This window comes from Theobroma cacao, chromosome 5, assembly GCF_053813885.1.
Source record: "Theobroma cacao isolate CCN51 chromosome 5, ASM5381388v1, whole genome shotgun sequence".
Lineage (NCBI taxonomy): Eukaryota > Viridiplantae > Streptophyta > Magnoliopsida > Malvales > Malvaceae > Theobroma > Theobroma cacao.
The window spans coordinates 1,976,908-1,992,769 of NC_142643.1; the positions used below are offsets into that span (position 1 = coordinate 1,976,908).

General features: G+C 38.0%; 4 protein-coding genes across 4 annotated transcripts; 1 reads left to right on the plus strand and 3 right to left on the minus strand.

Annotated features, from left to right (window-relative positions):
• Positions 1-404: 404 nt before the first annotated feature.
• On the minus strand, positions 405-1,670 carry LOC18597778 (RING/U-box superfamily protein). Its single transcript, XM_018121809.2, has one exon. It carries the CDS (start codon positions 1,466-1,468, stop codon positions 746-748), a length of 723 nt encoding a protein of 240 aa, XP_017977298.2. The 5' UTR covers positions 1,469-1,670; the 3' UTR covers positions 405-745.
• Positions 1,671-2,232: 562 nt separating this feature from the next.
• On the minus strand, positions 2,233-3,031 carry LOC18597779 (RING-H2 finger protein ATL16-like). The gene has a single exon (XM_007026988.3). It carries the CDS (start codon positions 2,934-2,936, stop codon positions 2,442-2,444), a length of 495 nt encoding a protein of 164 aa, XP_007027050.2. The 5' UTR covers positions 2,937-3,031; the 3' UTR covers positions 2,233-2,441.
• Positions 3,032-7,977: 4,946 nt separating this feature from the next.
• On the plus strand, positions 7,978-10,628 carry LOC18597780 (uncharacterized). Its single transcript, XM_088806497.1, has one exon. It carries the CDS (start codon positions 9,012-9,014, stop codon positions 10,515-10,517), a length of 1,506 nt encoding a protein of 501 aa, XP_088662623.1. The 5' UTR covers positions 7,978-9,011; the 3' UTR covers positions 10,518-10,628.
• A 1,799-nt stretch (positions 10,629-12,427) lies between these two features.
• On the minus strand, positions 12,428-15,652 carry LOC18597781 (heat shock cognate 70 kDa protein 2). The gene is made up of 2 exons (XM_007026990.3): positions 15,325-15,652; positions 12,428-14,477 (listed from the first exon to the last, which is right to left on the minus strand). The coding sequence occupies exons 1-2, from the start codon at positions 15,536-15,538 to the stop codon at positions 12,751-12,753; spliced, it is 1,941 nt and encodes a 646-aa protein (XP_007027052.3). The 5' UTR covers positions 15,539-15,652; the 3' UTR covers positions 12,428-12,750.
• Positions 15,653-15,862: the final 210 nt, after the last annotated feature.

Below are 15,862 nucleotides of genomic sequence, written 5' to 3' on the forward strand. Positions count from 1 at the left end.
GATATTGCTTTCTATCAAAGAGTAGCCACGCACCTTCGGGCCCCCCGAATGGGGCCCTGGAAACCGTGAAACCAGGTCATTTGATCAATTAATATACAGAAACAAATAGCTAAAGCATATATTCCAATGCAATTCAGTGATCGGCAAGAGCAGTACGTACACCTGTATTGCACTCTTGATTTCTTTGCTTAGCCTTTAGAAAAGTAACTTGTTTATCAATAAGCATGATGTCGAGGCCCAAAACACCAAACGAGGATCACGCGTGTCGGATCCGACTGTGTTTTTGCTTTTGGTAAATGAAAGAAAAAGAATTACAAGACTGATGAAGTAGTTGAGACAAGACAATTGCTGAAGCTATTCAGAATCATGAACAAAAAAAAGCCCTAAAAGGAAAAGATAAGGAATGCAGGGAAAAAAGAGAGGATCAGATACTTCCATTTATGACTTCCATTCATTTCTTCCCAAAGCAGAATCACAGAAAACAAAAGCAAAAGTAACTCAATTTTGCACCTGTGAATCAGGAATTTACTTCAGGGTAAATGACCAGTCCGATTTTCTGTCTGAAGAGTTCAAGCAATTGTCTCTATGCTGCCTGGATTCTAGATTACCAATTCTTGGTGAAGTATGGAATACCAAATCTTCCATTTTCCATTCTCACTTTCCATATAGCCTCAGAAGGCCAAAATGTAAAAACAAAAATTAAGCAAGAAAGGGAAACAAAAATCAAAAAATCAAGCTAGAAATGTCAAACCAAACTGGTTGCATCTGGCAAACCTTGTTGGAGATCACTCTCTCTAGATCTAGCTGAACCCGACGTCGTACCATGGTTATTAGGCCTCTTTACAGTAACAGAAGCCCGGCAAACCGGACAATTGTTATGATTGTTCAGCCACATATCAATGCAAGTAGCATGAAACGAGTGCTTGCATCCACTCAACTGCCTTACTTCTTCCCCATCAGCAAAAACTGATAAACAAACAGGACACTCATTCCCAATATCTTTAGAATGAGTCTCTTTTTGGTACTTAACAGCTGAAACAGGCTCCCTCCTCCTCTCAATTACTTCAACGCCACTTCCACGGCTGTCCCTGGGAAGCTCCCTGGGGCTGTCGGGACGTTCCCTGGAAGTCCAAGGAGGGCACTTGACAGCAAAAAAGAAAGCATAGATTATAGCGGGGATCGTTATGACAGCCATTAGTGCAAGTATGAATTCAAGTGGGGATAAATCGACGCTTCTTGGTGAATCGGGGAAAGGTGGAGGTGGATTGCTTGACACTATAGATACGGTTCCGTTTTGATCTATAGGGTATATCTGGGGTGTTGAAGAGAAAGGTAACGGCGGAGGTGACCTGATACTAGTACTGTTAGTGGTGTTATCAAGCTGGGAAACTGGTGGTGATGCAACGAAGGACGGCGGTGGTTGAGGTGGTGGTGGTGGTGGCCTGATAACGGTAGGTGAGTTCTCCATTGATAAGGAGAAAAAACACAAAAGAAAAAGAACACGATAGTAAAAGACTAAAATCGGTGGCTTGTCAATTTTTATTCCAGCAGGTAAAGGAACAGATGGTGCGGTGGCCGGTAGCGTTGATTTGTTTTTCTGGAATTTTCAATAGCAATAATTGAAGGGAAAATGTGGGGTTGTGGGACAAAACTCACGTAACATCATGAAAGCAAAGCATGTTACTGGTTTATGAACTTTGTTTTTAAGCCGAAAAAAATGTTGACCCATTTGGTCCTTGTTTTATGCTTTGGACTGAACCAAAGTCAATACCTAATCTACTACTGGGAAAAAGAGGCCCATATTAAATGTAACCAGACCCAGTAGAATTCATGATCCCTGACCTCGATTGTAATGGGATAATCAGACCCAATTGAAAGCAGGCTTTGAAACCAGGAAACCTACTAATATACGTTTTCATCCTTAGCCTCGACAGGACCAGAGGATTGTCAGGGATTCTATTAAGATATATTTACATAGAACATGCAATAATATTTTAATTCTGCTTGATCTTATCGACGAGTTTGTGCTAATGTTGTTAAGGGGCTTAAATTCAAATTTGAATGAATCTTATCTTACTATGATGAATGTTGGACTTTTGGGCATTAGAAACTGTTCTTAAGCTTTCTTCGTTTGAAGCGTTTGAAGTGTTTGACGTTTGAAACATGAATATCCAAGAGAATGAACGTGGAGAGGGAAGATAAGGGTGGGTTGAGGGCAGGGACCAAAAGTCATAGAAAAGAATGATGCTCTATTTATATCTCTTTTTGACATTAACGAAATATATGCATGTAATTTGTTTCTCATTCGCTAGGCATTTTATTTTCTCTCGCTTTGAGTCACTTCCAAGCAAAAAAAACAATCATTAATGAAGGGTAGCTAAGCAAGCTAGCCAGCTAGCTAGCTCCACAGTAAAGCCACCATCCATCTCATCATTTGAAAGTTACAACCCAAAATCCGGCAACCGGTTAAGTTCCATAGGTTGTGGTCCGTCAGCATCCGGCAAGGGCACGGCCACTTGCTCCGGAGGTGAAGTATCGGCACGACAGAGCGGGCAATTGGAGTGCAAATTTAGCCACGCATCGATACATGCCACATGAAAAATGTGCAAGCAGTCTGGCAATACCCGAATTTGCTCCCCTTCCTTGAAATCACTCAAGCAAATAGCACAAGTTTCTTCATTGCAATCCTTGCTGTATCTAAATATTGGAATTAACCTCGGCGTGGAAGGGCTTCTGATTCTGTCACTAGCCCTTTCCTGCTGATTACGTTCAACATTTTGGCTTGTATTGGCAGTGTCTACCACCTGCCTGCGATAGCAATTACAAACGGAGGAAACTAAATGAAATGTAGCAAACATGATGGCTCCGGCAATGACCCCAAGAAGGCCGACGAGAATCGGGTTCAATCGGAACCCTTGTTTACCTTCTTCATCCATCGTACGAGGAATTGGGCACGGTTGCACTACCGGTCGGAAAGTTTGGTGGACGAGTTATTATTGGCATTGATTGCTAGGCGACTTGACGCCATGTCTTTTATATACGTATATTGGAAAAATGTATGCTAACAAATCAAAGGCTTCACTTTCACTATCATCCTTTGACGTGGGTGGCACGGACATGGAAATGTATACGGTGGTCGGGGAGGAAACCACCATTTTTAGGTTCAGGATTTGGTACCAAAACGCCGTGTGATCTTAGCCTTCTGCAGGTCAAATCAATGACCTTCAAAAAATGTGTTACTTGATTGGAAAATTGTTTGAGTTGTATTGGCAGGAAAACAGAGTCAAAATTAGCAAGAAGAAAGCGAAAGAAACATTATCTTGATGACTTAATCCTTTTGAGCTAAAGACATTCCAATAAAATTATACAAACCCTTTTCCGAGGGACAAAGAAAACCTCGAAAATCAAAAGCAAAAAGTTGGTCGTTTTGCTTGATGCAAGGAAAACAGTTGCAGCAGCCGCTTGTTTTGAAAACCTTTTGTCCAAGATAATAGTAAATATCTTGACTCCATTAAAGGTATAAAGAGCACTAATTGATCAGTCATGAGAAGAGATATGGAAAAATGGGCACTTGGTAGATCCAAAGCACAAGTGGCAGTTAATCGAGAGAGTCGGTGACTTGCTGATGTTGATAAGAAGACTGATAACAATTGCTCAGCAGCTAGCCTACATTATTGCACATGGGACTGGAATATACCTATATAAGCCATGGCCCATATCATTTTTCTTATTGCAAATTACCCCAAGTTTAGCTACTAAATAAAGCCAGAAAATCATGATGCTAGGCTGCTACCTGCTTAACTAAACAATGCAATTTTCTCCTTTCATACTTTCATTGGTCAAAATCTGCTTAGTTTTTTTTTTTTTTTTTTTTTATCAAAATCTGCTTAGTTGATACTGGGTATTTGCCTCTTTGCAGTAAACTTCTAATTGCTGCTAGTTCCAACAGAATGCAAATGAATTTTCTTGGTGAAATAGCATTGGCCTGTTAAAGGGGTAGTTGTTAAGGGAAGGTGATGTGCTGCTGATGCTTTCTTACATAGCAAAGTTCATTATGTTTGATTACTAAAATGCGAACAAAAGCAGCACCTCGATATGTCACAATATAGACATGTGAATCTCCTTGCAGCACATTAAACTTAATAAATATATGAAGCAATAGGCTAAAAGAAGCCAAGATGAAGAGAGATAGAAAACATATAATGGTCAAAATTCACCCACCCCCCCCCCCCCCCCCAAAAAAAAAAAAAAAAGAACTGCTCCACTGGACATTTCTTAATTCCCAATATTCTACTCCATTGCTGGCTGCTAGATGCATCAAATCACAACAAGGCAGATTGCAATAAACCCGTTTCCTGTGGGGAAAAAAGGGAAAGAAAAAGAAAAAGAAATGCAAATTTACATCCGGGTGCTTTGAAAGATTTGATTCCCACCAACTGATTTGATATGGACTATGATGTTGCTGTTCATATGTTAAAAGAGTTGAAAAAGTAAACACTTTTAAGCTTAGTGAGACGACTAGGATCCCAAATCTGACCAATCTCCTTCATGATCTCTATAATAAGTTGTTTCAATTATTGAGTTTTAAATAGTGAAAATTGTTTCTTTCAGATTTTTTAACATTATCTCACATATAAAATTTTCCTTTTGCATGTTGCAACTTACTTAATTATGCATTCTAAGTGACAAATAAGGCATCCCCAGTTAACCCTGTTTAGTTCTCATAGTGTTTAAGTATTCCACCACTTTAGGCACTTCGAGTATTTAACTTATTAATTGATGCATGATCTTTTACTTAAAAAGTAATATTCGAATTCACTTTCTCTCAATTAAAAAAAAATGCAAAAACGGATATTCTTTTTTTTTTTGTTGACTTGTTTTGAGTTTTCTTCCTCAAGTAAAGGTTATTATGTTGATTAGGACCCAAGGTTTCATATAATAATAATGAAAGTAATTCCTTACAAAATCAATTAAGTTGATTAAAAGCATATATAAATATGCTCTTTATATTCCTAAAATATAGAAATAAGTCACCATCTTCATAAATTATCCATTTGATAAACTATGTGTTGGATACAAGTTGCCTTTTCAAGCCATGAAGAAAGGCAACAGCATATGCCATATGGCATCCCATATGCATTTTGGACTCATTTACAAATGGTAACCAGATCCCATTTATTTCTTTCTTTCAAAGGTACATCATGACTGTCTATCAGTCCATATCCAAGGAAGGTTGCATCCAATTTCTCGCATAAATTAATTAACTTTGCATTTTAAAAAAATCCAATTATAATCATATTTAAAAACGAATTCAAAATTTTACATAAAAAATAATTAAAAGATATTTCTGATCATATTAAACTTTGTCTCTTTATATCTTTAAAAAGACATTTCAACAATTAAAAATAAAAAAAAAACGTAACTTTTATGTATATAACTAGATGTCTGTATATATAAAAATAAAACAAATCACGCGTGTTATTATAATTATTTAATCAAATGATATTTAATACCTATTGGTCCAAGACAAAGCATGTACGTGTGAAAACAGTTCATATCCCTTGCAGCCGTTGCATAATAAGAATACATATATAGTATATATATATATAACCAGGATTAGACGGCCTTAGACTTTTACTACCCCATATATTGATGTTGCAGAAGTCAAATTATCAAAAGCACCTTTCAGACATTTTGGCCAAGGCATGACTCTCCATAAATACGTATATATTAATATATTATAAGTAATTAAGAGAGCAACAAGACCCAAGGGCACGGCCCCACTTTCTATTTTTCCTCGTACGTATCTGAAACTAGAAACTACCGAGGTAATTTTCACAACAAGACAAGACAGGGGCTCTGAGCAAAGCTCCTAGGTGATATCCGAGCCAATTTCTTGAGCCATTTTTATTCATTTATAATGATGAAAGTAAGTGACCTTAAATATGTACTTTGTGATGTAAACAAACCCAATTTCCCCTTTTTCTTCTTAGATAAGAAGATTAGGGTCACCCCCCCCCCCCCCAATCAATCATCAAACATTTGTCAAAACCATATTTTTTGTTCCTCTTGTCAATGTTTAGGGTCATCCCGTTGTCTTAAAAGTGTGTATCCTAATTAGAAATCCAGTTCATCTGTCAAACTCTTTGTCTGTTTATGAAGAAAATAGAGATTTGTGGTTCTCCTTATATAACCCAAGAAGGGAACAAAACCAAATCTATCCATATTTGGTACTGTTTGATCTTGGGTCAATGAAGATTAAAATCTTTCATACTTATATTACAACCTATGAAATTCAAGCCTATTTGAAGATCTTTGTCTTGAATCAGTTTGCAATAGTTCATGCTCCGTCACAGAGTTATAAACATATTCATACAAAAAACTGTTGCAATGGCTGCAAATGTTGTGAAATGATTGAAATTCAAGGAAAAAAAAATTCCACAAATCAAGGAAAGACAATGTGGTAAGCGTGGGAAAATTTTGTATGCTTTTAAATTTTCTCTATTTAATAAGTATGTTTTTAAATTGAAATTGTCAATTTTTTATAATTGAGAGAAGAAAAATTAAAATATTATTTTTAAATAAAAAATCACAAACTAATCAATAAATTAAATACTTAAGTATAAATTGAAATTATCATATCGTGATAAATGTATTAATTATTAAAATAATAATTAAATAGTACAAATGCATTATATGAACTCTTAACTTAATGATTTTTTTTATAATATTTGAAAGTTAAAAGAAGGTTCAAATCTTTTTCTTACATGAGCCCAAACAAGAAGTTCTCAAAGTTAAGTGCATATTCACAACACTATAAAAGCAACCCCACTTTTCAGTAGAGGGAGATTTTTAGGTTTTAGGCAAATATTGGTGAGGTCCCTTTGTGAAAGGACTGATAGGCACACCCACCATCAAAAGAGTGGCAGAGTGGGAGAGTGGAGACACTTTCTTCTTTTGGGCTTAAGCATGAAAGGGAGGTTCCAATCACCATATCAACCCATGGAAAATTCTCAAAATAATCAAGGATGAGTGAAGAAAACAACAAAAGCAAAGATTTGTAAAGATATTCATTGAATAGTTATTGTTATTCCTCTAGATGTTAATTGCTTTTCTACTTCTTTTACATTTTTTAACAAATTGTACTTCTTTACCCCCATGGGGGGAAATTTCTAAATTTAAAAAATAAAAATAAAAATCATTTAAATAGATTGGTGGCAGAATATGTATCAATCTGAACTATTTGTTAGTAGAATGTGATAGAAATTAATTGAAAAAAAAACCATAATATTAAATTTCATCCCTAATGGAAGCAACCCAAGAGACCCATTTTTGATATTAGTCTACAAATGTAGACTTTCATCTCTTTTTCCATTGTTTTAAATTAAAAAAAAAAACAAATTTTACCAAAAATCAAACAATGGGTAATGACATAATTTATGCATCCTGCGAAAATACATTATTTTCATAGAGAAGGTTCACTTTTAATATTAATAGATTTTAAGTGAATTAAGATAAAACCCTCAGGATTTGGATTATTTTTTATTTTTTTAAAAGATAAAAGCTTTATAAAAAAATCCAATAGTGTGATAATGATAGGATTTATTAATTTAGTGAAATTATTTTGAATACTAATGAATTCAAGATGAATTTTTTATTATTATTAAAAAAATTGTCCCAAAACCATTGAAAAAAGAAAATTTTTATCTTCCATGCTAGTTAAGCTAGATTTTTTTAATTAATTTATCTACTTATTTATTCAAATTGAAAGTAGAAAGGGAAAAAATTAAAAGAAATAAAAGAAAAAGTAAAAATCGAAAAGATAAGTAAAATCTGGTTAGAGGAGACTGTGGAGTATTGACCTCTCAAAAATGACGCGAGGAAAAGTGCACCGTTGCCGTTACTTAACGGCGAGTTCAATCGGTGCTATCTAGTGTAGGCTTTTACTAACGAAACCTCTCTATATTGAGACGGTGCCTCACGGTTCTGTTTCCCTCTTCTCATTCACTTTCTTCTTTCTCCTTTTCTTTTTTTTTTCCTCGCTTCTCTGTTTGCCCTGTTCGGCTGTTCCTCTTTGCTCAGCTCTGTTTCTTTTTTTACGGCAAAACAAAGGAAGAAAACAAAATAGTGTTAAGCGTACCATAGAGGGAAGACAAGAAATAAAAAGAGAGATAGAGAGAAAGAAAGGGAAAAAAATGGTGGTTAAGGTTGTGGATGATGATGATTTGGTGGAGATGAGCATCATAATCGCTCATGGAGGTCCCTCTTCATCTCGATTCCTCGATGCTTATCCCAAAAGGTACTCTTTGAAGATCCCTTCATTTCTCTTCTAGAAAAAATTTCCTCCTTTCTTGGTTTTTCTTATCTTTTCAAAGTTGGGTCCTTTTTGTTAAACTCTTAAGATACAAATTTTTATCTTTTTTTTTTCATAAAAGGAGAAAATAAAAATTTGGTTTTTGTTCTTTTTGATGGATTTGATGTTTTTGATTCAGTCATTCCCACCTGTGTTTGGAGGATTTCGGGAGATTCTTGGGTTAGGGTTAGATATTGTCTTTCTTTAGCAGCTTTTTTAGAAAATCTCTTTCTGTCTCTCCCTAGGTAGAGATTGAAGAGATTTTTTGTTAGAAATATAGACTTCTTTTTTTCAAAACTGTATTTATACATGTTGTCGTTTTATTGATCTTTAGGGGGAAACTGGTTAGTTTTTCTTTTTAATGTTGGTTTTCTTGTATTTTTAATAAGTTGGGGTTATTGAATTGATAATTCTGTTAATTTTTGTGGGTTGTGTGGGGATTGTTGTTTTTTGTTTTTCTGATTGACAAATTCTAGGGTTTTGATGGAGGGGAGATCATGTGGTGATTGATTTGATGATAGTGATGATGATGATGATGATGATGATGATGAAGGTGTTTAAAAGGTTGTTATTTTGTTGAATTCTTTGTTTTTTGGGGGAAATGGAAAAACTCAATCCACCAGGAACAACACCTACCCCTCCCAACGGATAAGCTGAAATGGGAGATTCTCTCCTCACGGCCTTGTCAATGGAGAATCATCACCCTTCCACTCTCTTATCCATGGATTCAAGCGCTTCCTCTCATGACGAATTGGATTTGGAAATGAATAGGCAAATTGTTCTCTCTCGTCCGCCTGATATCAATCTGCCTCTCTCTGCTGAGCGTAGCCCTCCCCCACAGCAATGGAACTCTGACCAGTGTGATATTTTGGATGTCGGGCTCCATTCACAAGTTTATGAGACTGAGAGCTACCTCACTGTTCCCAAGCCAGGACGAAAATGTGCCAAGCGGGTAGATAGCATCTGGGGTGCTTGGTTTTTCTTTAGCTTTTACTTTAAGCCTGCTTTGAATGACAAATCGAAGGCCAAGATTATCCGTGATAGCAACGGTGTTACTGGTTTTGATAAATCAGATCTCAAGCTGGATGTTTTTATGGTTCAGCATGACATGGAGAACATGTACATGTGGGTTTTCAAGGAGAGACCTGAGAATGCATTGGGTAAGATGCAGCTTAGAAGTTACATGAATGGGCATTCTCGGCAAGGGGAACGTCCATTTCCGTTCAGTGCAGATAAGGGATTTGTCCGATCACACAGGATGCAACGGAAGCATTACAGAGGACTGTCAAACCCCCAGTGTGTGCATGGAATTGAGGTTATTCCATCACCAAATCTCATGGCTCTTGACGAGGAAGAACAGAAAAGATGGATGGATCTTACTGGACGGGATTTAAATTTTACAATTCCACCTGAAGCTAGTGATTTTAGTTCATGGAGAAACCTTCCAAACACAGATTTTGAGCTAGAGAGGCCTCCTACCATAAAGAGTGTATCAAATTCCCACTCAAAGAAGCTGCTTAATGGATCTGGGCTCAATTTGTCTACTCAGCCATCTAGCCATAGCAACGGTGATGGAATGGACTTGTCACTTGTCAGCAACAAAAGGAGGAAAGACTTTTTCCCTCACGGAAGTGATGAAGATTTCATTTTATCTGTCATTCCTCCATCTGACCGAATTCCTGATATGGAAATTCACCCCAGTGAGCCACTCTGGTTGAATGACTTCAGTGGGGTAATGAAAAATGTCTATGGGCCTGTTACAGCTGCAAAAACTATCTATGAGGATGAAGCAGGTTACTTGATCATTATAAGCTTGCCTTTTGTTGATCTTCAGAGGGTTAAGGTCTCTTGGAGGAATACTCTCACTCGTGGTATCATAAAGGTATCTTGTGTGAGCACATCTCGCATGCCTTTCATCAAGAGACATGATAGAACTTTCAAACTAACAGATCCTGCTTCTGAGCATTGCCCTCCTGGGGAGTTTGTTAGAGAAATTCCATTGTCAACTCGAATTCCTGAAGACGCTAACATAGAAGCATATTATGATAGGCCAGGATCTGTGCTAGAGATTATGGTGCCAAAACTGCGGGTGATGCCTGAAGAACATGAAGTCCGTGTTTGCCTTCGCCCTAATCTTGGAGGGAGTGATCTCATGTTGAAATGAAGTAGAGCATCTATGGAGAATTGTAAGGGTAGTTGCTATGGTTGGTGCTTAATTGTTTTTACTAACTTTGTACCATACAGTGTAATCTATGAAACAGAATGTATTCTCTCACTTGTCTCTTTCGCAATTTTTGCTCGCTAATTTTTGTGGTTTTTTCTCCATGATTCTGGTTAGCATTTGACTGTAACCATAATATATTTCAGACTTACATTTGATTTATTTATAACGATACTATACCTTTTGGCTATTCAGCTCCTCTCTTAGTTTGCCTGTGTTTGTGGTAGCAATATCTCTGTCTAAGCACCTCTTGCAGCTTATTGAGTTTATTGAATGTTACTATCTGGACTCAATTCGCAGCTTGCTGGGTATTACTAGTATTTTGATGGGAGTTTGAACTTGCAGAGGAATGCTTCCTTGGCCAACAGATGATCCACTGATATTTCCTGTTTCCTTTCATAAGAATTTTTGTTGGATTTTCCAACTGCTCCTCTTGGGACATGGCCAGTCAAAGGGTAAATTCCCAACGAGGAAAAGTAGATGTAACCCCTTTTATTTGATTCATTTGAACAACCCCTTCAGCCACGGAATAAGAAAATGGAGAAGTCGACCCCAACCAGAAGGCGACATTGACAAGACTTGGGTCGTCTGGTTCCAAAAACAAGCTGATTTTGCTAGGAATGCTACCTAATACAGGAAGGGCAAAAACCTTGTCGAGACAAAAAAAAAGCCCACACAGTGATGACACCTAACAACCTTTTTATCTATAACAAAGATCTAAAATGTTATTTTGGGTACAAAAATCTGTGCTAATAAGCTATCGTGGGGACTAAGTCTGGTGGCGTCAGCCATGTCTTTTCGCAAGCGTAAGACTAGTTGGGTGAAATGTGGTGAGGAGAGGGCCCCCCCTCCCCGAAAGGGTTCTGGAGGGGTCAGGGGTTAGGCAAACTCTGTTGGTTAAAGAACGGAAGGTCAAGTTTGGCGTCTGCTTAGAATGACAGACGCTTCTTCCTCTTTTGGTAACTAGCAACTTCCCCAATGTCGTACTACTACTTTATCATCTTACGCGCTTTTCTTTCTCATCCGCGTTCTGAGATTGGATTTATCTCATTCATCATCTCCAGTTAGTGACTCAACATGTCTTTTTGTTTTTTTATCTGTTTCTCCCTTTTTCTATTGTCGGTTAGAGATAAACTATTCTTTGTCTTCTGCTTCGCTTTTCCTTTCTCCTCAATCTGTCTGTCACAGACTCAGCAGCAAGTAGTGACAAGGGGAAGGCTATTTTTCTATCATATTTCCTAAAATATGTGAGCAGGAACAACCCCTATCAAAGCAGTCAATCAATGATAATGTGAGCGAGGTTGAGAAAAGAAAACCAAAATGGAGGAGTAGAATTTAGAAAGAATCGACATTTTGGGGAGAATTATTCAAAGGTAGATTTTGTGTATATATAAAAATCATGACTTATCTTTGTACTAAGTTTGCGTGCCGACACAGTGATAAGAAAGGAATCGTCCAAACTCCAAAAAGCCAAATCCCCCCATCTTTCATTTCCCCCAAGATTTTTCGACCCCCAGTCATTTAGTTAACGGTGGGGACTGTTAGAATATTGAAACGGGACTCTTCATTTCTATAAGCAAATTCGGCTTTTCAAATGAAAAGCAGCCACGAGAGCAGTTGGGTCAAATTTTGGGCATGAGCCATGCCGACTCAAAGTCCAAATCCATCCACAAACCCTTCTCCTACCAAATCCATTTCCTTATCAAAAACAACCCCACTCCGTGTGTACAACGAACAAGACACTCAAAAAAGAACAAACGAGGGGCCACGGCCATGAGTCCATGAGTGCCATTGGCCCACCGCCTCCTGTGAATCGAATGAACTTGAGAAGCACATGCGAATATCCTAGACGATTTTGCAACATAAGATTTTCCCTTCACGTGATTTTATTGACAATAAAAAGTAAAATCCCAGTGCAATAATAACCATAAAAAATGCAAAACAAATAGCCAGAAATAGGCAGGCAACGAAAGTCTTTATAAAAGTGCCTGGACCTGGCAATAGAATGTATAGGATGCTTCAAAACTGGCTTTAGACAAACTACTTAAAAGGAGTTCAAAGCCAGAAAATGATAGTTAAAACTCCGATTCAAAATACAAGAGAGAGAAAATAAAAACCAAAGCCCTAACAGATTGGGGTAATAGAAGCAGATAAAAAAAAGGGCTGCTGAAATTTCTTAGTCCACTTCCTCAATCTTTGGGCCAGCACCGTTTCCACCAGCTGGGACATCCTCATCCATGCCACCCATGTCAGCACCAGCGCCTTGGTACATCTTGGCGATGATGGGGTTGCAGATGCTCTCCAATTCTTTCATCTTGTCTTCAAATTCATCTGCCTCGGCAAGCTGGTTGCTGTCGAGCCATTGGATGGCCTGCTCAATTGCGTCTTCAATCTTCTTCTTATCTGCTGGGGGCAGTTTGGCACCGATCTTCTCATCCTTCACTGTGTTCCTCATGTTGTAAGCATAGTTCTCCAATGCGTTCTTTGCCTCGACCTTCTTCTTATGCTCTTCATCCTCAGACTTGTACTTCTCTGCCTCCTGAACCATCTTCTCAATTTCTTCCTTGGAGAGCCTTCCCTTGTCATTTGTAATGGTGATTTTGTTCTTCTGCCCAGTGGTTTTGTCCTCAGCAGATACGTTCAAGATACCGTTGGCATCAATATCAAAGCACACTGTGATCTGTGGAACACCCCTGGGAGCTGGTGGGATGCCAGAGAGCTCGAATTTACCAAGCAAGTTGTTATCCCTGGTCCTTGTTCTCTCACCTTCGTAGACCTGGATCAACACACCAGGCTGGTTGTCGGAGTAGGTAGAGAAAACCTGCTCCTTCTTGGTGGGAATGGTGGTGTTCCTTGGAATCAAAACGGTCATGACACCACCAGCAGTTTCCAAACCAAGGGACAAGGGGGTGACATCCAAGAGCAGCAGATCCTGCACCTTCTCATTACCCTCACCACTCAAGATAGCAGCTTGGACTGCAGCACCGTAGGCAACAGCCTCATCGGGGTTGATGCTCTTGCAGAGCTCCTTCCCGTTGAAGAAATCCTGCAAAAGCTGCTGAACCTTGGGAATTCTAGTAGAACCACCAACAAGCACAACATCATGGACAGTGCTCTTGTCCATCTTGGCATCCCTCAAACACTTCTCAACTGGTTCCATACACTTTCTGAAGAGATCCATGTTAAGTTCCTCAAATCTGGCACGGGTAATGGTGGAGTAAAAGTCAATACCCTCGTACAAGGAGTCAATTTCAATGGTGGTTTGGGCAGTGGATGAGAGAGTTCTCTTTGCCCTCTCACATGCTGTCCTCAACCTCCTAAGAGCTCGGGGGTTACCACTAATGTCCTTCTTGTTCTTTCTCTTGAACTCCTGTACAAAGTGGTTCACCATTCTGTTATCAAAATCTTCACCTCCGAGGTGAGTGTCTCCAGCAGTGGCCTTCACCTCAAAGATACCCTCTTCAATGGTAAGAAGAGAGACATCAAAAGTACCACCACCAAGATCGAAGATCAAGACATTCTTTTCGCCGACACTGGTAGCCTTCTTGTCAAGACCGTAAGCAATGGCTGCAGCCGTGGGTTCATTAATAATACGCATGACATTAAGACCGGCAATGACACCAGCATCCTTTGTTGCCTGACGCTGAGAGTCATTGAAGTATGCGGGGACAGTAACCACGGCATTCTTAACTGCAAAGCCGAGGAATGCCTCGGCAATTTCCCTCATCTTCATGAGGACCATAGAAGAGATCTCCTCAGCAGCAAATTGCTTCTCCTCACCCTTGTAAGAAACAACAATCATGGGCTTGTCACCAGGTCCAGAAATGACCTTGAATGGCCACAACTTAATATCACTCTGAACAGAGGCATCACTGAATCTACGACCAATCAACCTCTTTGCATCTGTAAGGTAAAGACAAATTAAATTAGTTCAACCAAAACAAATAACAAAAAAAAAAAAAACTAACCAGAAAACTTCAATCTATAACCCAGTTATTCATACATAATAAACCATTCGAATGACCATCAAAGCACAAAAATCTTTTACTTTCACCACGTAACTTCACATACAGGAATTGTTAATTCATTTCAAACAATTGCCAACATGCAGTTTATAACTAACTTAGTTTAAGCGTAACGCGTAACTTCAATTAGAACGAGCACATATCCAATATTTTGAGCTTAAACTAAAAAATAAGAAGCTAAGTTATTACTAATACGTATTAAGCAAAAATATTGTCCACACAACGTATATAATATTATAATTAAACTAAGTTGTACACTAAGAGATAATAAACGCAGATCAATAAAATTTCAAAGATTAAGACAATAAACAATTAAACGAAAATTATAATCATCAAAATAATAATTTTCTTTAATTTTAAACGGCTCTGTTTAAAAGTAAGAGTCAAGGTCAAACAAAACAATGACTAAAACTAAAACTACACAATAACAGATCTAATAATCAAGTCAGAAGCTCTCATTTATTGAAAATGTAACAGCACCTTAAGTTTAAAATGAACAAAGAGAGATTTAGATCTTAACTAAAATGTCAGCTCAAGCTACAGCGATGCCTTATTAAATCTTAGCACTCTTAGCTCGTAAAGTTCAGATCTGTATTTTTTTTTCTTAACAAAAACTAACCGTCGCATAGATCTATCTAAACATTTCCAGATCCAATCAAAACACAATATCTAAACAAAACAGACGAAAGCAAATTTCAAAATTAAATGAAAGAGTCGAAGCTTACCGAAGACAGTGTTCACGGGGTTCATGGCGACCTGGTTCTTTGCTGCATCTCCAATCAAACGCTCGGTATCTGTAAATCCAACATAGGACGGCGTCGTTCTGTTACCTTGATCGTTAGCTATGATCTCAACACGATCATGTTGCCAAACGCCAACGCAAGAATAAGTGGTTCCGAGATCGATTCCGATCGCTGGACCTTCTCCTTTACCGGCCATTACTTTCTCTTCTTTGGCTGTGTCGACGAAAAAGAATATAAAAAACGAAAGGAAGCAAAAAAAATATAGAATAAAAGAGAGAAACAGCTACGCACAGCTAGGGTTTCAAGTGACCGAGCAAGAAGAAAAGAGTTGGTTTATATAGAGTTTTTTGAGTCTTGTTTCGAGAATGTTCTAATCCCTGGACTCTAGGAACCGTCCGATCTTATAAATGATTTAACGGTTCTAGATTGTATTTTCTTATTTTGCCGCGAGTGTACGGGGGCTTTTAAATACTCGGTTAAAATTATCGAGTAAATTCCTGCCACGTCTTTAAAATGAATA

Coding starts and splice junctions, on each gene's coding strand:
- LOC18597780 (XM_088806497.1), top strand. CDS start 9,012: ATGGGAGATTCTCTCCTCACGGCCTTGTCAATGGAGAATCATCACCCT.
- LOC18597778 (XM_018121809.2), bottom strand. CDS start 1,468: ATGGAGAACTCACCTACCGTTATCAGGCCACCACCACCACCACCTCAA.
- LOC18597779 (XM_007026988.3), bottom strand. CDS start 2,936: ATGGATGAAGAAGGTAAACAAGGGTTCCGATTGAACCCGATTCTCGTC.
- LOC18597781 (XM_007026990.3), bottom strand. CDS start 15,538: ATGGCCGGTAAAGGAGAAGGTCCAGCGATCGGAATCGATCTCGGAACC. Junction 14,478..15,324: donor CCCCGTGAACACTGTCTTCG/GTAAGCTTCGAC, acceptor TTTACCTTACAG/ATGCAAAGAGGTTGATTGGT.